At 40.7% G+C, this 22,206-nt stretch overlaps 1 protein-coding gene across 1 annotated transcript in view; it reads right to left on the minus strand.

The window, feature by feature from the left end:
• Positions 1-3,368: 3,368 nt before the first annotated feature.
• MMRN1 (multimerin 1) overlaps positions 3,369-22,206 on the minus strand; it is a 28,698-nt gene continuing 9,860 nt past the window's right edge. Inside the window, exons 2-8 of the mRNA XM_082050966.1 lie at positions 20,590-20,709; positions 18,553-18,659; positions 13,215-13,313; positions 12,506-12,679; positions 9,247-11,214; positions 6,205-6,351; positions 3,369-5,081 (exon numbers count right to left, since the gene is read on the minus strand). Of these exons, the coding sequence (XP_081907092.1) occupies positions 4,660-5,081; positions 6,205-6,351; positions 9,247-11,214; positions 12,506-12,679; positions 13,215-13,313; positions 18,553-18,659; positions 20,590-20,709 (3,037 nt within the window). The 3' untranslated portion in view covers positions 3,369-4,659. The remainder of the gene's footprint in view (positions 5,082-6,204; positions 6,352-9,246; positions 11,215-12,505; positions 12,680-13,214; positions 13,314-18,552; positions 18,660-20,589; positions 20,710-22,206) is intronic.

Genomic DNA, 22,206 nt, shown 5'->3' on the forward strand with positions numbered 1-22,206 from the left:
CCACAGCCCGATGGGAGAGCGGCCCCAGATCTGCGTGTTCTGCTTGAGAAGCTGGGAGTTCCTCACAGCTCTCATTATATTTCTGTTTAGCTCACACCAATGATTCAGCTTGTCAAAGGATGACCTTTAGCTCCTTTTGGCCAAGACAATCTGTCTTTAACACATTGTCGATGGCGTTCTAGTTTCCTTTGCTGCCTTTTAACATCTAATGAGATCTTTCTCCTTTTCTTGTAAGCAGAGTTTCTGCTTTTCCAGAATTAAATGTACTCTGATAGTGTGGACCTATTAGCAAGCTGTAGCAATGCCCAGGTGTTGGGAACAAGGTAACAGAGTGACCAACTTAGACCCTAGAAATTATATTTGAGGTCTACTGTGTTCTTTGAGAATGTGTCTAAACGCTGAGCCTGAAAATTGCCTCCTGCTTGTATAAGCTGGTAATGGCACTTTCTTTGTCGGGAAGCAATTGTAAACCATTTTCTCACATGTATTTTTTCACTTGGGTAAGTAGCAATAAGTAGCCTAGCAATGGATGGCTGGACTTCTTGTTTGTTTGTTTGCTTGTTTGTTCCAAGGCAGTTTGCAGAAGAGTCCGAGTAGTCAGAAATGAGGTTAATTCTCTAAAAGTGTCCATCATTTCAGTATTGTGTTTTAATGGTCACTGTTCCTGACTTTGCCATGAGAAAGGAAGGAAGGATGCTCTAGCAAATACGTAGTGACAAATCCATTATTTCACTTGAGACATATAAGCCTTCACCACCAAATATCCGTGTGGATGTGAGACATACTGGTATCTAATGATGGGTTCAAAGAGTTTTCAAAAGGCTTTTGGTGTTTATAAAGAACTTCAGATCATTTGTATGGTATCTCCCAACTCCTGCAGATCCCAATAGCAAGATTTCTGGAAGCACTTGTACACTGTTTGCAAACAGCCATGGGCTGTTTTAGCTGCAACTTGCATTTTCTAAGATAAGAATCTTCAACGGCAACCACTAGGATAAATATTGTCAGCAACACTCCAGTTTGTTTACTGTAACATGTGAATGCAGAAGACAGTTTTCAATGAGCAGCCACCACAGATCCGGAGGGTGGGAAGGTCGTTCCAAGCCAGTGTGTTGGTTGTAACATATCTAGAGCTGGTGAGCAGCTTGCTGATCAGGTTTTCTTACCAAGCACTCGAGACTGGAGCCCCATCTAAAGAGAGCATTTCATTATATCTCACTCTTGACAACGCTCCTGCCATCACTGCTGTCACAAAAATAGAGAAGAGCGGCTTTGCAGGGAGAAAATGACTTCTACTGTATATTTGAAAAACAAAGTGGTGATAAATACTTGTACTACTAATAGAACTCTACTGAAAACATAATGACAGCAGGAAGAATTAGTACAAAAACTTCTTCCAGAATAACTAAAGTAGATTCTTTCTGCTTTTGATAAGGCTCTAGCATGGGAACAGGAGCCCAGGGCTCAGGCTTTCCAGCAGACACCTGACACAGATAGATGTACGAATGAAGCAAATCAAAACCGGGTGAAAAATGTAGACCTTGCTAACCCTGTTACACATCTGATGGCCTGAAGGGGTTAATGAAATCCACAGAGCTGCTGGGCAATAGTTCCTGCACCGCAGCATCAGCCACCAGTGGAAGATGTATAAAGCCACGGTAATAATTCTTTTTCCTTTGGAAATGTCAAAAGTGTTGGTTTCGTTTTTGTTTTTTCTTCTTTTGTTTTGGATTGTTTTGCACTCTGCTGCTCACCTGCCTGAATTCAGCTGCCTGGAAGATTCAGCTTTGCAATTGTCTCAATGCGCTTGTTATCCCACCGTCAAAGGTACTTAATTATCAGATACCTGCTGATTTTGGTGGGATTTAGCTGCAGCGTTGCTTCTAATAGATGCTTTCAGGTCAATAGCCGAATTCAGAAATAATGGCTTTCTTCCTGCTTGCTGCCAATGTAAATGAAATTATCTTGGAGGAAAAAAAAATATAATTGAACAAAAATATCATAGATGTACAGAGAGACAGCAGCACCAATCAGTCAGCACCAGGCAGGCGTGTGTTAATGGGGGAGTCTGGTGTGAGCTGGAGCCCAGCAGGATTGTGCTGGGTGTTCAGCTGGGAAAGGTACGTGAGGAAAAGAAAGTGCACATCTCAGCATGAATGCAAAGTGTACGAGGGGCTGGGGAACGCGCTCAGCAATAACTTGGCTGGTGTAGGTGAGGAAATGATAATGCAAGCTCCAGAGTAAATTGGATGGGCTTGTCAAAGCCCTACCAGACAAAATGTTGCCATGGTTATTGAGTCACCCAACTAAAGAGAACACGGCTCGCTCTGAAGTACAAAGGCCAGGAAGGCTTTGTGGTCCCTCACCAGGGCGGTGGGGAGAGATGAACGTCCAGATTTGCTGCTTGCTGTCATTAGGGAATGCAAATCAGAGCCTGCAATGAAAGCAGAGGGTGACCAGGAGCCTCGGGAACCACCTCTCCTGGTTGATGCCTAAAACGTTCTCCTGGGAGCTCAGGCTGATTGCTCTCTGTTCTGCATAATGGGTAGGCCGATTTTATTGATCCTCAGTTATTTTTCAATATTCTTTCTTCATTAGACCAGGCAACCCAGGTACATAGTCACAGGCCCATAAATAAGCCTCAGTGGCCAACGCAAACCCATCTTCAGGATGAAGAATCTGCATTTTAGCTTTTAACAATAGATGAAGCCAGTTATACTTAGTTTTAGTACATCCGAGGAAAGATTAGAATGGATTTTTGCACGGTAGAAAAATGAGTATAACACTTATTATATATTTTAAATATAATTTCTTCCATGTTTTAAAAAATGCAATGAGAATTATCTTCAGACATAGAAAGTATCTGGCTGCCAGGGGAAAACAACGTCTGTGAGGATGAGGACCCAGCTTGAAGAATTTAGTGACAAGGACAGAAAGGGCGAGAAAGTCACATTAAAACAGCGATGCAGTCTCTGGTGGGTCATTTGAATTTCATCTGCAGAGTAATTTTCACGCCATTTAGCCATAGGCACAGCAGGAATAAAGAGGACTAAACACATTAAAATACCAAATCATACGAGGAGGGATTGGGGCTTGTGGTCATTATATTTGATAAAATTCAATGATATGGTAGGCTGACTTAGTGTCATATCAAAGATTGAGTGTTTACAGAAAAATATGGTATGCAACAGGAGAAGGGGCTGTAGCACACTCATTGGGGTTTCATGGTGCATTAAGAATCCATCTAGCACAAAGAAGAAAAGATTTCTGGCCTAAAAAACACCCACAAAACCCAGGAAACAGACAAACCAACCCAAACACACATGGTAAGGGATGTAGTGAAGGGAACAAGCCTGGTTGGTGGCATTAATTGGTGAAGATGTTTATTTTTTCAGCTGGGAGGATAAGGACAGGGAGGGATACAAACACACAGAGCCGTAAAACCTGATCAATTAGTGTTAACAAAAATAATAACCAGAAACAAAGCTGGCCAGTTCCACCAGCTGATGAAACCGCAAGAAACTGCAGCAACCCAGCACTTTGCAACCGATGAGGATGTAAACCTGAGGTTTATTTTTTTCAGGCAGTCATAGCATGAACTAAAAATACTTTTAAAAAGATTGGATTGGTGCTTGGAAATCGTATTCTGGTTTATACAGAAGTTCCTTTCATCTTGCCTCGGTAGGTAATGAATATAATGCAGAAATAAACCAAATCATAAAGCTCTAGAGCTCAAACTTAGAAAGGACTACTAGAATTACCATATAACCTTGTGTACTACTTAAGCAAAACTTCACATGCTAAAATCAATGTGAAGCCAATATAACCATAGAATCAATGGAACAATAGAATCAATTCCTGAGTTGGAATGGACCCACAAGGGTCATCAAGTCCAACTCCTGTCCCTGAGCAACCACGTTTGCTCAAAAAACATATCACACCTAAGGAGATGTTGCTTCAACATATTCAACTCCACCAAATCCATTATAACGTTTTTCCCATGACTGCTAAAATTCAGCATGTTATTTCTAATCTGAATATATCAACATGCAGGTTCTAAATACTTCCTCTTGTTTTTTTCTAAATAAAAACCCAGTATGTTATCGTACTGGTTACATAAAAAATCATGAATCAATTAAACACTGACATATAAAGGCGTGTGGTGGATAACATCAAGTAAAATGAAAAAGAAATGTATTTTCTTCCAGACAGAATATGTACACATGATTACCGCTTGATAGAATAAGACCCCGCATCTGGCTCATCAAAATCTATCCATCACCTTTGGTGTGTATTTGGGTTGGAAAGGAATGATCAACACCAGCTCTGATTTATCTTGAGAACTGATTCTTACCTACCATTTCTAAGTATGTTCATGCAATAAATGTAGAACATAATTAGCTTCATGCTTCCAGTCATGCTTATAGAGATAAGATGCTTCTTTTTCCCCCATTCCCAGCGTGGGGGCTCTCTTGGCAGATGTCTACTCAGCTACAACCAAGCAACTTCTTGGAGAACCAGAACTTCAAATGCCACCACACTCATTACTCTGAGAAACTTAATGCTGCTAAAGAAATGAAGTATTTAAAGGCAAAGACAAATTCACATGCAGGTTGCTGTTTACTATATTTACTACTGTTTACTACATTTAGGATTGGCTTAGGTACGATACAACAAGTAACCACTAAATGTAGTTACTGGTGGATACTTGGCTGGTATGGAGCCAGTTGCCAGTCTGAGCCAGACTTCCTGACCATAATTTAACTCTAGTAACGCATTTCCAGCAATTACTCTGTCAGTGTACTTGTTACTATTAATATTCTCAGCCTGGAAAGTGAGTTTGTCTACTCCATCAATGACCAGATAGCCTGAGGCACGTGGACTAAACGATTCAATGGTATATTCAAAAACATAGACCCCCAGATATGGAACGTGGAACTTCCCGGTTGCTGGGGCAAATGAAGCTCCGTAGTTGACGTCCAGATTATTAAATTTGATGGTTCCTGGAGTTGTCATTCCATACGTATGAGAGGCAAAAAAAGCCACCATCGGTGCATATCTGTATGATCCTCTTGAAAAATCTGGAAAGGAATAAACAACAATTTCAAGTCACGTTACGTTGTATAAAGGCAGTTTGGGCCTGCCAGAAGATCACAAGCAGCTTTTCTAAAGTCATATCAATCAGTAGCTTCAGCAACTGAAATACAGCATTTCTGCAAAAACACGGAGATTTTCTGTATTGCATAAAGAGCAGTTTCCTTCACAATTAGTGCTAGGTGGATCCACAAAAGAATAATCTTAGAAACAGCAAGGGAGCTTATGTTTGTCTATACTACATTATCATTACGGGAGCTGCTATTTTTCTTTGCTTTCTTTCTCACCCTGTTCCCGCCATGAAGTTTTTGCCACCCCAGGATCTCTTTCATTGTTCATCTGTGTGTGTTGAAGCCAGAATTTTCTCCACAAACCTTAGACAGACACTGGAAAGGTTTAGCTCTCCTGACGTGAAATGAAGGAAGGAAAGTATATGTTTTCCTCTTCCAGCAGAGCCCGCACGCTATGATTCCCTGCCACTGTACAAATTGTTTTATTCACTATTCATATGCTGTCATGAGTGAGAATCAGCCAAATGGCTGCTGAAAGCTGCATATAATTCACATTCCATGTGGCCTGGATGTAAATTGTTTTTATTTCTGAAGTGAATAAGCAGAGTTTCCACTTTTATTTTAAAACATCTTTCAAGGGCTGCATCCTTTGCTGGTGAAAATCACAGACATGCCTAAAATGACTCCTTGAGGCCATAGTCCCACAAATTATGGTAGCTACAGGTATTTATAGTGCATTTATGGCTGTGCTGAAGCTGGTATTCCCCAATGACCTGATTTTACCCCCCACCTTGAAATCCGCGATGCCATGTTCAGTACATCTCTTGCACACCCTCCCGCCCCGCACAGCTGAGCTTTCCAGCCACTATGGCTGGTCCCAGCCCAATTTCATCCCATTGCCTGGTTGTATTAAAGAAAAAGATTATGAGTCACCCATGGGAATCGATGTCTTCAGTACCAAAGCACAGGCCACTACTACTTGAACTGGCGCTCATTAAAGTGAAATGTGAGACCTTTGACTGGCAAATGCTCTCTAATGAGGCCCTGGGGCAGAGGCCCCATATCGCTACCATATTGCACTACTAAATTCTTGACTTACCAACACTCAGAGAGTTGTCGTTCACCAGCTTTGTACTGCAGTTGACTCCTCCGAAAGGGTGGCGACAAGCGCAAACGAAGCCCTGTCTGTCGTTGATGCAGGTTCCTCCATTCTGGCATGGGGCACTGACACAAGCTGAGTATTGCTCTGCGATAGAGAGGGAGGAAAACCAGCCACCTCAGTTGCAATGCCATTACAGCAGCACTCCCCAAGTGTTCAGGGTTTTAGAAAGCTGCTTTGTCCATTCGTAAAGACGTTGGAATTTCTGCTCAGACCATGTGTGAAGGCCAAATTGAGATCCCATCCAGGCTGTTCAGACCCTTTGCTAGTCCAGCCTCCCTCTTTGCATACCCCCAGCTAACCTCCAAGATACAAAATTACCTATAAATGCTGAGTTCTGCCTGTCTCAGGGGTTCTAGTACATGTAGTAAGATGAGAGATATTAGAAATCCAACTTATTTGGAGCATTTCACTCAACAAACATCATGAAAACCATAAAAAGCTTGAGATATCTGTCCAAATGTGATTGTACAGTCCAAGAGACCCTTGTCTCCAAAATACCAACCTTTCCTTGCTCGTTTCTTCCCTCCTGTCCTCCTTTGTTTAATGACCTCCCTCCCTGTGACATGAGTGTAAAGCCAGCAAATCCTGGATACAACCAAGCATTAGAAAATTCTCCTTCTGCTGTTCCTTACACAAGTCTTTCCACAATAATCTAAAGCAGGCTGGCTCAGCCTCCTCCTTCCCGTCTTTTACAGTAGCCCTCAGATACTGCAGCAAAACAAAACAAGTGGAAATCAGGTGGTCTGCAATCATGCGATGAAATAAATAAGTTGGATCAGGTAATTAATCTTTACTAAGAATGGGAATGTGCCGAAAGGCTTGGAGCCGACTGTGCAGCAGGAGCCCTTCAGAAACAAACAGCAAAACTTGGAAGAGGACATATTGACATATCCAAGTTTATTTCCTTTTGGTGAAATAAATAAACAGTTCTTTTCCTGCTGGTTCAGGCAAATCAGTCCCTTGGTTTGGTTTCCCTATTACAGGCACAGAAGGGTGCTCTTTTTGGACAGAGCACACCAAAGCACAGATTTTGGTCCTGTTGGTGTAGAGGTCGGACTGGCCTGTCTATGAGATGACTCGCCCAGATGTGTCACAAACACTACAGAACAGTCTGGCTGCTGGTGATGAAAGACCTTAAATGCTATCCAAACCACTCCCAGTACTTGTTCTTGCCCATAAATAACTCAATTCCAGGATATCTACTGAGATTCTTGTAAAAATTTGTAAAAATTTCATATTGCAAGCTATGCAAAGTATACCAAAGAGGCATTTTGCAGAGCACCACCCCATGTACGAACTTGTGAGATCACATCCAGCTGTGACAGAAATCTGTCAGTCCAGCATCACTGAGCTCTGAGACAGTAGCTACTGAGTGTAATCATATAATGTGTTGTCATAGCAGTCTGGGGGGAAGAACATTCAGGCCACATTAAAAATTAAACATTGCTATGAAAAATTCTGAACACAAAGCATTCCCAAGCCATACATTTTTCCTTCCTCTTGCTTTGGTCAAATACAAATACCTTTCAGGTGATTAACCTTTTCTTGGCCAGGCACTGTGAGCAGAGCTCTGGAAAGACAACTCCACACAGTCCTGTGATAGTAAAGCCAGACTGGTGGGTGTGAACTGAAAAAACCCTTTCACGAAAGGGTCTGCTTATTGCCAGGGAAATGCTGTAGTGGATCTTCACATCGATATTTCAATAATGTCCATAGTGACCTTCAGATTCGCACCCAGCCATTTCACAGGCTGCAAACCATCTCTGTAAGGAATTTTAGTTCGGCTGAAGCACATTGTGCAGCGCCACTCGAATTTCCAATGGTGGAGCCTATATACTTGAAGACACAACAGTAATTTTCACAGAAAACAATGTCCATCCCATAATGACCGAAATAAAGCAATTTAGGACTGTCATGACTGGGGTCACAGCACAGGCAACTGGACATGAGGAAATAACGTTTTTCCTCAGATAACAGTTTTGCTGCACACTTAATTGAAGTTATTTTTCACTCGTATTTACCCAGCATTGACATATTTACCAAGTGTGAAAGGAAAGCAGAAAAGGAAGGAAAACAGCTGATTGTGCTGACTGTATCGTATTCCCAAAGTACAAGAGCTTTGTTTAAGAACACGGCAGCCTCTCTGCTAATTGGCCTCTCCTTATCATAAACAAGAAGGACTTCCAAGAAACAGGAAAAAGATCACAAAAAGGGAAATGATATTGAGATTGAGAGTAGTGTTTTAAATTGATGAGTAAAAGGAAGTTTATAAGTCAAATTAAAGGCTAAAATTACAGCTGTGAGTAGCAAAGAATAAAGTGAATGCAGTTGCTATTTACATCCAGTATGGCAGGAGTGTAGAGAGCCAGTTAATGCTGAGTTTTGCTGCTCTTCAGGAGGGGAAGCAGCCAGAAGCTCTTTTGGGAAATAGCCTGCCACTGCTGTACAAACATCTCCAAACTAATCATGAGCTCTGGCAGGATCTACTGGGGTGTTGTTTAGAAGCAAATCAAATATTTAGCAATCTAATGGTCTCCTTATGGAAAGAAGTGACTCCGGTGGGTCAATTTGGTAATGTCTGAACAGGAAATAACAACATTTTCTCAATATTTAGTTATCAATAACTGTCTCTCTGGAAGCCCTGGGAGATTTTGCCTAAACTGTCAGGTATATTCGAAAGGTCAGGTTCTCAGATGAGTGTGTGTGCATGCACATGTGTCTTAAACTGATCAGATGTGAATTTATTAAGGAAAATGAAATGGAGCTTCTAGATGCCTTTGTGCAGAGTCTCCTCACAAGGAAAAGAAATTCTCTTGTAAGGAAAAAACTCAAGTAACCTCAGGTTCCCCTGAAACGCTCTTTATGGCAGACTGAGGACTTGTTATTCACCCTCAGCCAAGCTCTGCCACCTCAGCTCACAATGGTTACATACACCTTTATTACAAACCCCCTCATTTTTAGTAGAGTAAAATGCATTACCTGAATCTATAGCATTATCCACGTTTCTCTGACTTCGGCTTGCCAAGCTCACGGTGACATTTGCTGCTCCTTTTTTCACTAGGGCTGATTTCTTTAAAACTGGTTTCACTTGCTTCTGAGATTTGGTGATGTTATTCATTGCACTTGCCACCGATATGTCAACGTGCTGGGTTAAATTTGTCAAGATAGTTCCTGCTTTTATTTCAAGCACAGATTCAACGAGCTCTTGGAGGCCTCTCTGCAGCAGGGGGATATCTGGCTGAGCAAGTTTAATTAGCACAGGTATACTGGCGTTCACTTTTTGGATGCTGCTGTTGGTTTCCTGACACAGCCCCCAGGCCTCGTGAGCCGTCTTGTTCACAACTGGAATGGTGTTTGAGAAACGGATCGACTTGGCTTCCAGGGCCTTGATCCTGGAACTCAGCGTCTGGAGCTGAAGTGAGACCATTTGTTCTTTCTCTGTCGAGGCGGCTTTGTTTTTCTTCAGAGAGACACAGTTGTTTGCCAAAAACTTAGAGATTTTTGACTCCACATTCAGAAGACGAACCTCATGGTCCTTGGCTTCCTCCAGAGAGTCCAATAGTTTTTCTTCCAGGCGGCCAATATCTTGTTGTTGATTGTCCACTTTCAATGATGTATCATTTAAAATAGAGAAAAGTCTTCTGAAATTGTGAAGGATAATTTTGTCAGACTCATCATATGGAAGATCAGAAAGGGATGGCACTACTTGTGAAGTGAATTCATGCTTGTTCCTAAGGAGCAGCATCTGGAGAGATTCATTCAGCTGTTGGAACTGGGGAATGCTGCCCAGTTTCTCAGCTCTGCCACAGCAGACTTCAGTTTCATTTCTTAGAACATGCAGCGTATCTTTCAGTACGTAGTTATCTCGAATAGAATCAATAGCGTTGTTTAGGACTATCATGGTCTTGTTTAATCCATCCTCTATTTCCATGGAGCATTCATTAACACGGCTCTCAAACAGCTCCTGATAAGCCTGAGATTCATTTTTAAGTCCTTCCTGAGTTTTGGAAAGTTCCTCAATTACAGAACTCATTCTGTTAATGGAATTAGTGAGGTTTTCAAGCTTCTCGTTGATTTCTTCAGCTTTGATTTGTTGTTCATATTCTGAAGTCAAACTAAAAGGTACCCCTTGTTCAATCAGGGGTTGCAGGATCTCCATGTCATAGCACAAATCGTTAATTTGTTCATTCATTTTGTCCACCTTATTGTCCAATGGAAGGAGCAGGTTAGAGAGACTTTTGTTTAGGACAAGCATGTTCTCCTGGGTTGCTGCCAGCTGCGTTTGGAAATCCCTTCTGCTCTCTGACAACATGTCATCGCAGACTCCCAGAACAGAGTCTCTCTGAATTTCCAGTGCAACGCTGAGATTGCTGATCTTGCTGTCTTGGACTCTTAAGTCATCATAGATCTGCAGCACCATCATGCCGTGTTTCTTTACTGTCTCATGCAGTGTGACCATGTACTCTGTAACATTGGACTCTGTGACTTTATCTGCTGAAGGGATGTCCTGGCTTGAAGACAGTTCAGCTGCTAACAGTTGTTCGTGAGCATCTTTCATTTCAGTGAGAGTCCTATTTAAAGATTCATAATAAATGACACTTCTTGACTGTTGATGCTGCAAGTTATCTTCCAAGGATCTCTGTTTTTCCTGTAAATCTTTCATGGGCTTGTCACAAGTGAGGGTCATTTCTTCTTTCATCTGTACCATATGGCTCTTCAACTCCAGAATGTCAAGTTTTGTTGGCCCACTGTCTATCTCCTGAGCAAATTTTTGTTGGGTTTCATTCAGATGCTTGACGGATTCTTTTGTATTTTCAAGATCCTCTGACAAACTAGATACAGTCTTAAAAATCTGAGCCATGTTCTCTTGCATTTCATCTTGAAATACTTTAAAGTGTTCCCTGACAATGCCTTTGATTAGTTCATTAATACTTCTGGATTTGAGACCTTTGGGGAAAAGGAGAAACATGGAAAAAATCAAACCAATTGTGTTAGCAACATCTTTTTCCACAGTGGGAGCAAATACAGTGCTGTACAGAAGTGAAACACGGGTCCCTGCCCCAATTTACCCATCCATAGAGCAAAATCTAAACCCGAGGAATGCAGAGGATGGCTAATAGTCTCTGACAACTCATCCCTGCACATTTTAATTAGCACAGGATGCAGCAAAACACCTCTTGGAATAGCATGAAAATGACAGCTAGAACAAGTGGAATACTAAAAAGAATGAAGAGAAAGCAAAAGGGAAATAGGATATATTCAAAGAGAAATGAAATGTGTGCCCAAGGGTCAAGAATGCCGTCTAGCAATACGTGGAGAGGTGAAAGCAGGTCACTGAGTGAGATGGGATAAATGTGATCCAGGGTCGAAGAGAGCCATCTAGCATGCGACAAGAGCAACTCAGGAGACAGACGAGGACTGAAAATACCATAAATAGGACAATACTTGGTAAATTCAAGAGAGATACACAAGCATTTATTGTTTCATTTAGTTTTATCTCCATGGAAGGAGCTCCAGTTCCCTCTTTCTATTTTTAAACAATAGAAAAGTCTTTTGGATTCCAAAGTGTGAAACACAAACACTTTGGGGAAAACCCTTGAAAGATGAGGAAACCATTGCATATCAAAGAAATGAACGCTTCGGTCCCAATCTGTTTGTTAAGCACCATTTGCATTAATAGTTGAGTAACAAACAGATGTTGTGGCAGAGTCACAAAGAATAGATGTGCAGTTCTACTCCTGATCCCTGGCCGTGTTCTTCTCATCTGCCGACCATGAATACAGAATATGAGCAGGGGCAGATTATTCAGCAGGACATTTGCCATGTTATAAATACAACCACCATGGAAATCCTTATACATTTCCCCTGCATATGTGAATTATGTACTAAAGAATATTACTTGGACTTAGTAGCAAAGCAAATACTGCCTCCTTTAGCAGCTGTGAGATAAAGAAACAAAACATATAAGAATATTTGCAGAAGCTCTAATTAACTGAAAATGCCTTGATAGTGGCTTAAGTTACTATGTAGACAATGTAAATTTTTTTGTGGCTATAGAAGACACTATAACAAATGTCAAAAGAAACAAATCCTTCTAATATGAAATAAAACTAAAAAAAGAGAATTCTCCCTATAAATGTTGAACAATAGAATAGGCAAGTCCATTAATGTTTTTAGCATTTCTTTTTTTCTGTCACCTTTAACTGGGTGAGTGATTACATTCATTTATTTTTCCTACCTTTTAGGAAAGACTGGAAGTCTCTGCCCTTATCTTCATTGATTTTGCCTTCCAGAGACGAAAGCATCTTGCTCACATCATTCATCGCAGCCGCAATGTTGTCAACCTTCTTCTGTAGGAAAGTCAGTTTCATCTCCTGGCTGCTAATCTTCTCGTTCAGTTTTTGTGTAAGTGCTTGGTCAGAAAAAAAATGAGAAGAAAAAAAATAGCGTTAAAACATTGTGACAGGGAACAAAAGAAAGTGTCATTAACTTCAGAGACATTAGCTGAAAGCCAGGTGAAAAGTTCCTGAATTTTTAGTCTTGAGTGAATCAATTAACATCACTCTATTTTCTTTTATGACCAATTCTGGTCTACATTACTCCTAGTCTGGGCTTGGGGTTATTTTGGCTGTGTGGGTTTTTTTGTCCTTTCGTTTGTTTTCCTTTTAATTCATCTATTCTACTTGATAATATAACAGTTTAAATATTTTTATGCAGAATGACTTTCATGTTTTCAGTTCAGTCACAAGACACTCTATAAATGCTGAGCCACTGGTGCCTTTAAGTTCAGTTTCTTTTGCCTATCAGAGAATCCTACTGCTGGGAACCAACAGTTTGTGCAGGTGCCTCCAGCAGACAGGGACTTTTCTCAGCTTGTTTTTGCAGTGCTCTCAGTGAGTCACATAGTGAGTGATGGGCTGGAGGTGACTGTCATTCCAACAGCTGACCTGGCTCGCCGGGGTCCTGAGCAGCTCCCGGTGTCCTCTCACCCACAGTTGTGCTGCTTTCAGCCTGGTTGCTGTGCATAAGTGACCCTTGTTCTTGAGCTGAAAGAGGGGAAAAAAGGAAAGGATGTGAGTGAAACACTGAGCATGGCAATCAGGATTCCGCAACAATTGCTTTCCCTAATCTACACCAACTTTACCAAAGCCTCATCATCTGCAGTGATTTTTGGTGTCTGCTTAGTCCACATGGTGTGGGACCACAGTGAAGAAGCCAGTGACCGGCTTTAGAAATGGCTTTGAGACTGTCGGTGGTTGGTGTTAACACTGAAATGCCAAAACCTGCCCTATAACAAACAGACCTTTGAAATCTCCAGGGCTAAATATTCTAGAGGAACATTTTAAATCAATATAAAACATCAGTACAAAGACAATGCAAAGATTGTCGGCTGTAAAATTAAAGCTTTTTTTATAGCTACAAAATTAGTCGGCTTTGTTGAAACAGATTTTTGACAGATTACACAAATCTTCAACCATGGAAATTTCCCCACTAAAGGCAGTTGTGATATTATATTGTTGCATCACCTAAAAAGTGAAAACTATTTCAAAACATAATCAAATTCCGACAAATATCATCTGAGATTTGCAGCTGGTATATACATTAAAAAAAACTTCACGAAGATGATAAGTTTGTAAATATTTTCTCTGGCCGTGGCAGATGAGATTTTCTATGCTTGTTTTACACCTCAGCCCAAAGATCCCAAAGCAATTTGCAAAAAGCTAGACATTATTATTATTATTTGAGTAATACAGTTGAGGAAACAGAGTTCCAGAAACGTCAAGTACCTTGACTCACAAAAACTACTGAACATGGAGCTGGGAACTGAACTCAGATTTCCACCTTCCCGACTCATTTCTCTAACCATTAGGCTTAACTGTGTTGCTTTCATTTCATTATTGTTTAAAATAACGAAATACGTACAAAGTAGGTTGTAAACTTGCTGGTCTAAACTCATACCAATTTTTATGTGCTTCCTCAGTTCATGAAGCATTTTGAAGCTGACATTGTTCCAGCTGGAACACATCTACAGGATGCCTTTTATATAGCTCTGATGGGATTGCCAATCTTCAATACAGCACAAGCAGAATAACTTGGGTATGGTGACATTATTTTCCAGCTCAAATACTAAAAACTAGTCCGGCCATAATGTGAGTTTCCAAGGAAACACGATAAAATGCTGAATTGAGAAATCCCCTATGTTTCATTAGCCTCTTGGCAGTATATATGAGCATCGATAGATTACATTTAAGGATGATATAAGGTGTCTGAGGCTGTAAATTAAGCAGTGGGATGTAAGAATTAGGGCAGGAACTCGAAAGAAATGATCATACGGACTGAAAGTTTGATAGAAATTATTGAAATTGGCTGATAAGAAATACAAAATCCTCAAATAGTTATAATTTCAATAGCTTCTGTTATCTTTCTGTGGCATGGTTATTGACAGGAGTTAAATACTTGCATTCAGCCGAATTCATTACACAGGATTTATCGGGCTGTGATGTGATGATATTATCTATGACAAGGGAGTCAGTTACTTGCCCATGATAAAGACCCACTGATCGATGTCCTTTTATTCTTTCATTTACCGATCTTTCTGTTGCTCTAAATGTATTCACTGCTACTGTTAGTGCTGTGGACATCAGATATTTTCTTTTAATACCATCCATCTTATCTTTCATCCTCCCTATTAAACCAACTGCTCCACTCACAGCTTCACATCACAGAATACCTAAACCCTTCCAATTTTATTCACTTTTAGACTTTCAAGGATATATATTTATTGCTGTGTGCCTGTTTACTAATGCTTTAAACTGCTCAGATAACTTAAGCCCTGTAAGAAACAGGACACAATATTACTCTGCTGGAGCAAACGTAACGGAGCAAGGCAACAGTGCATGATAGTGCTTCTAAAAGCAGCAAGGACTGCAGCCACAAAACTCACCCAGAGACAACCTCATATTGTACAGTTATTACATTTCATCACTGTAAGGAAAGGCAGCATTAGAAACTCAGGGTTTTCATTTGTGAAACAAATTCAAAGGAGTCATTTGCAATATATATTCTCCTATACCATCTTTCCAGTGCGGCTCCATCCTTTTCCAAAGAAGCCACTCTGACACATCATATGGTGATCAAGCCTTATGTGCTCCTTGGTCCCACACCTGAGATTCCCCATCCCAGATGTTGAAAGGCAGCAGATGTGATGGGAGCACCAGGCAAACTCCAATACATAAACTCCTTAGGCTGGAAAGAGCCATCAAATGTTTCGTGTTTGAGACCTTTACAAATTGGACATGCTATGATCTGTTTAAGCTAAAAACATAAAATATAAACTAAAAATCTGACTTCTAGACCCACCTTATAGTGCCATTTACAATAAGAAAGCAACACCAACAAGGAAAAATAAAAAAAGCAGCATTTCAAAATGCTGAGCAATAAGGAACAATTCCGGCTTCTCAAGGAGCTTCAGCACTTCTGAATATCAGGTGACACACATAGGAATCAAACATTAGGCTCCTATCATTGAATATATTACCCTAGATGTATAATTTATTGTCCCATGTATTTTTAAACACAGGGTGCAAAATCATTTCAAGGAATATTAAAAATATGGAAATTGTGTCTTTTTCTCCCAATATATTTTTGATGAAGTGGGAGTTGCTGAAGGGGAATCCCTGCGGGGAGTTGGGGAGTTTCCGCCCCATTGCCCATGTTCCAAGGTGAATGAATCGCTACCTTTTGTGTGTGCAGCTCACCCCACGCAGAGCAGCGCGCTGGCTCCTGTGCAGAACATTTTACAGCCATCTGCTGGAGAAATGACATCGCTGCTGTGCAGGAGAATTCAGCACTGACAATGGTTGTGGCACCGTCAGCAGCTCTGAAACCAGCACTTTGCTCTCAACCGCACCAAGGACAACAGAAACTCATTCATACACAGTAAGTCATCTGAGCCTCGCTCCTCAGTAAAGGTGAATTCAAACACACCATGATCAACATTTGAACCTTCTAGCTCTTGAAATTGCTCACGACACATAATAGAGTGTTCAAGGACAACATGTGCATGAGCAAACAGGGGTTTCTTTCCCTCAGACATTGCTACATGCACGTTGTTTTATCCAGCTTCAGGATGAAAAGTTAAAAAAAAGCTGCATGTAGTAAAAATCATGCAATGAACGTGGCAACTCAGAAATTACAAGCCCTTTCATTTTAGTGGTTTTTCTCCCAGTTAAGCATTAGATATTCCCAACACCCCCCAAAAAAATTATGATCTATTTGTTGAATTCTCTATACTGCACTGTTTCCTGAGACTTGTGAGAAGTTACATATACATATTTCCTTTCTTAAAAAGTTTCTTGTTAAGTTGCATTGCCCATGCTGGACTAGGATCCATGTCTTAACCAATTCAGTCATGTGTTGCCACATGGGAGGTAAAGTCAGAAACAGTGACCTGAACACGTCTTATCAGAGGCTCTTCTGTCTCACTCACCACACGTTACCTTGAGAGCAGTTACAAGGAGACCACCCAATACAGGTTACAGATGACTAGTAATAACTATCAGATGGTGACAAGTGTTTCCTCCTGCCCAGACTGTGAGACTGAAATAGCTGTGCATGATTTCACTTGGTTTGAGGGAGATGCTAAACCAGAAGGTGTTTTGAATTAGCATTTGCTACGGGCAACCCACATCACACTACCAGTGCCTTCCCAGGATCTAAAACATATTGCCAGAATTCCCCAGTTCCCTTGGCACAGAAACGCTTCAATAGCGGTTCTGTTGTTGAGCAGATCAAGTGCGGAGAGGCCAAGCAGAGGGCTCAGCGGCTCTGGAGACCCCCAGTCAGAGCTTACACCATCTCTCCCCTCCTCGTTGGAGAAATAAAGTGCCTGAGGACAAGGCTGTCGGGCTCCCGACTGTTCAAGTTCATTAGCTGACGTCCCTTCATGGGAATTGAATAATCCAGGCAGGGCTCGTGCTGGTGGTCTGCTCCTCACGGGAGGCAGCATTCCAGAAGCGCGGAAGAAGAGCCTTTCTGACATAACACCTTTCATCCCAATCTCTTTAAGCACTTCTACAAGCGTTAATTAATTAAATATCCCAGTGCCCCCCGTGAGATAAGTGTCATCTCAATTTTCTAGATGGGTAAACGTGGGTATGCAGATTATAAGTGGCTGCCCCAAGTTATTTAGCAAGCCAGAAGAGGTTTGAAAATAGAACCCAGGAGATGTAATTTCAAACCCGCTCCTGTAACGCTTGACAACACTTTCCTTTATTCTTATTTTTACACAGATGCCACTACAAATTGAGTTATACAGCTATTTTTTCCTGGTCAGTGCTTCCCTGTTGTTTTGATACCATTTCATTTCAATCAAGTGCAGCCTTACCCTTCAATAAGCATTTTTAATGTATTTTTGCTAATGTTTGCGTTTTTTAAAAGTGAATCTTTAAGACATCTGATCCATGCTCACTGGACAGCCTGGCCGACTGTGTCCTATGTTAATATCTGACTCCATGCTCAGCTGCACAGGGAGAATTCTGTGCCTGCTGAGGCTCTGGCTCTTCAGCATTGAAATCTCCCTCCTGGATGTGAGTAACAGTGATTTCTCTTCATTCCTCTACATTAATTTTTAATCACAGTCTCTACTTTACCACTGCTGATTGAATTCCCTACCACATCTAATGGCCTTTCTTGTAATATTCATTCATTTAAAATATGAATGCTGATGCCAGATCTTATTTTTCAAGGGCAGCTTGTTTAAGGCCAGTAGGAAAGAAATAGCTGTAATACAGATGTTAAACTATAGTATGTTGCCATATGTTTGATCACCGGGGCAGAGATAAAACACTATTTTAGGAAAAAGAGAGGAGGGGGGGCACAATTATACAGGGATCCTGTAATACCCAGTAAAATTCAGTTACTGTTGAAACAAACAAAAGTCCTACTCAATTCAGAGGGAAACAAAGTTGATAGCTTATTTGTGTCTAAAATATACTCTTAGAGACTGAAACTGAAAGCCAGAAGAGTCATAGTGCTGTGGATGAATTTTACAACAAGTATTTGATAGAGGACCTGGATTTAATATCCCCAGCATTGCAATACTCCATAACTAAAAGGTCAAAAGTAGAGACACGCTGAGTGCAAACTCCATAGTTTAGAAAAACTGAATAAGGCTGAGGATTTTATGAGTTTTATTTGGAGTGGAAGAGAGGAAAGGACATTCTGCTTGGCTGCTCCGACAATTCAGGTGCAGGGAATGGCCAATATCGCAAACATCTCGCTCACCTCTGGGCTGGCAGCTCTGCCCGCTGTATCCCGGACAGCACCTCCACTCCAGCCGTGTCACTATTTTGTGTTTGATTCTGTATGCTTGTTGTGTGCTCGTCTGGGACCTGGAAAACAAGAACATTTTAAGCCTGTTTCGGTGGCCAAACAGGAGTTGGGCGGTAGGTGTATAACTACATTATGTTATCTTACATGTCAAATGTATCCTCTCATTAACTGCTTGAATCTGAAAGTGAAGCCTAATTAGGGTTTGGTGTTTCAGTAGCAATCATAGTTTTAATATTGAAGCCTTCAGATCATCTGCATGGATTTTAAAGGGAACTGACTGGTGTCTGTTTAGTGCTGTCGGACTTCTTCACTAAATATCTTATTCAGGAGTCAAATACTGCTAACTTTTATGGAAGATATTGCAATTCGTACCTATTAAACTGGACAGAGTGAGCCAGAAATACGATAGCTAAATACTGTTTTCTTTGTGAGCGGTGAAAAAAAGCATTCACAACTAATTCATGCCACGTCAGTTCACTTTCAGCTTTTCATTCTGATTATTTTAAACGAGATTATACAAGCATTAATCCAATAAAGCATGAAAATTTCCACTCTGGAAGTAGATGTAAGGAGGGTATGGGTATGTAATTGTGATGCCTCAGCTATTACCGTTACAGTACGTAAGTGCAGAGGCAGCAGCGGGTTTGCCTCTGTGTTCCAACACGTTCTGCATGTCCTGGCCACCCCCACACCTCCTTTTAGCTTTGTTAACCTCAGACAAGCCAGTTTACAATGAACACAGTGCAGCAGGGCACACAGGAGAAAATAACAGCAAGGCTACTTGCCTCTTTTAATACATTAAATACAAAGTTTGAATAAAAAAGCATATCACACAGTTCATGAAGAACACCTCAAATCTCAGAAAATACAATGATAAAAAGGTTAGAGATTTGGTTTGGACACAAAATCCCTGTCTAAATCATTCCAGAAAGGTGGGAAAATTTGAAGACTCTCAAGCCAAAAAACGTTCTCCCAATGAATTAAAAAATGCCACCTTATTTTGCACGGTAGTTAATCTTGTCACCCCTTCACAGGGGATGTAATATTATATATATTAAAATTCATAGCAGCTGGCAGTAGCTTTACATGTGTCCCCAGCCAGCTTTGCCTCTGAGAAATGGCTTTTTCAGCAGCAAGAACTCAATAAAGATTAAGGTGAACGGAAATCAAGAGAGTTCTCAGTTCCTTTGCTGTGTGGATGGTCTTATTTTATGATAAAACTACGTTATTCTGCATTAGCATAATCCATTCCTGAAAGCCCTCATAAAAAATAATGAAGTGTCCATGAAAAGAGTTAATCGGGAATAGCTATTTCAAAAATAAGTCTCCACATAGGCAAGCCACAGAAATGCATGTAGTAGACAATTATTTTACAGCACAAGGAGTTATTTTTGCTACAAAACCAGAAACCAGAGTTATTGTGAATCTTATAGATTGAATTAGGGGAAAAAATGGCAACATTTCAACCACAGGACCCATTCCACAGTTTTGCAATGCCCTCAACTATAGTTCCATCACCAAATCCTAACAACCCTCTATTCCCAGTTTCGCCTCGGAGCTTGAAGCGCGTTCTGCTGTACCACCTAGAGGACAATTCTCACAACACTCCCACTGATGTGTAAGAGCCTTTTGACATTTTTCAATGGAAAAATCTGTTACAAACTCTGCTTTGCTTGTGCTCTTTCAGTTTGTGATTTTCCAGACCCATGCATTAAAACCCAGTTTCATTTACTATTGCAATCTAATGTTTGGAGAATCAGGCACCCAAAGCACAATCTGAATATGTTGAACAGAGACGTTGTTTACAAGTTTTATCCAGGCCAATTACTTTCCTAAGTTCGCTGTCTGAACAAAGCTGTGCTAGAAATAAATACCCAATAGAGACATAATTAAAAAAACATATTTATACCTCTCATTTATGCCTCCAACAAACTTTTACACCTGGTGATAAAGCACTCACAAATACTTATTGTTCCTATTTCTACACACCTCTGGGCACAGGATCCAAGCTGCCACGTGCAAGGCTTTGCTCTGGCTGAGGAAAAGGTTTCCAGGTTGTCCACCACCACTGTGGGCAGGAGGCTGGTGTGGACATAGGCACACCAGTTCCTGGAACAAACAGAAGCAAAATGGAATTAAAAGTACAAATATCATTTTCCACAATATTATGATATATGATACTTAAAGAGAAAAGTTAAACCTGTCATTTAGGGATAGGACTAAGGGATGAGAATTCAGTTTGGTTTCTCTCAGACTGCCAGTGCAGTCTTAGTCTTGGTGTTTCAGCTGCCCATTCACAACATAGAAAACAGACAGTAATTTCTCCATCTCTACATATATTTATATTGCAAATCCGATTTTTTCTTTGTGAACGTTTGTGGAGCACCAAGCATGAAGAAGCTCTTCTAGACTGTAGTAAGACAGGTCTTAAAATACACCTGTATTTCAGATTATAGAAACTGTTTATCCAGAATTCAAGGGATTGTTTAGTAATGATTTTAACCACATGTAACTTTCATGTTATGGGTAAAGATTTCTACTCTTCTTCCCTTTCCCCAGAGATCTGGACCATACCTGTAGACTGCTCTGCAGGAGAAAGAAAAGGGGGGGAGATCAATATGGTATTTCCAGAAACATAAATTGTGCCAGATTGGGAAATCTGGGAAGCCAGAAGGATTTAAAAAAGCAGTTAAATGATTTCACAAAAGAACATGCTGTTGGGTTGGTTTGTTTTGTTGTTGTGGTGTGGGAGGGATTAAACATGAAGTTGTAGCTATAACCTCTGTCTCAAAGTCCCCAAGCTGCAGCCTGGAAGACATCCTGAAAAATATATTATTGCATTTCTGCCAATGGAACAAATGTATACTTGGTCCAGTATTTTTTTGCCCTCTAACTTAGTACAGCCTTTCTCCAGGTCATATATTATTCCCTTACCCATGCTGAAACACATTTCATTTTTGACTTGGCAAGTTAGTGACAAGACATTGTTTCAATTGTATGGCAGCTGAACTTGCAAGTACTTCCAAACCAGTATTTGTATATGAGAACACGGGTCATGTTTTGCTGCTAACCTTTGCTTCCAGTTGTCCTAGTACTCTTAGCGTTTCATAATTCAGTAAGGAAATATATATTTACATTACCCAGCTGGCCCTGAAATCAGTGTCTTGCTATGGGTTCTTTGCAATAGAAATCAAAAATGGAACATATTAGTTCCATTTACTTAATTGGCATTAGTACAGATACACACTGCTTCAAACAAGAATAACAGCAGAAAACACACAATAATATCAGTATCTATCCTTAAGTGATGGCTTTTGTTTTCAGCGATCCTACCAGTGCACTCCCCTCACATTCAGTGGTGTTTCGCTTGGAAAATGATTCCTGAGCAAACAGCAGGATAACCTGGGGAGTGAGATGCTGAGTGAGGCCAACAGATTGAACCTCCCCGTATTTCTATTGCCAGTGTCATATTGTGGTGCTCCCCCACACAACACACATTGTTTAATTGATGAATAATATGCTTCCTAGAAAACGGCTTTTTATCAATTCTCTTTGATCCAGTTTTGCTCACTCAGTCCCCACTTCCTTGAGAATTTTCATTAGGAT

The sequence above is a fragment of the Streptopelia decaocto genome, assembly GCF_964273445.1.
Source record: "Streptopelia decaocto genome assembly, chromosome: 4".
NCBI lineage: Eukaryota > Metazoa > Chordata > Aves > Columbiformes > Columbidae > Streptopelia > Streptopelia decaocto.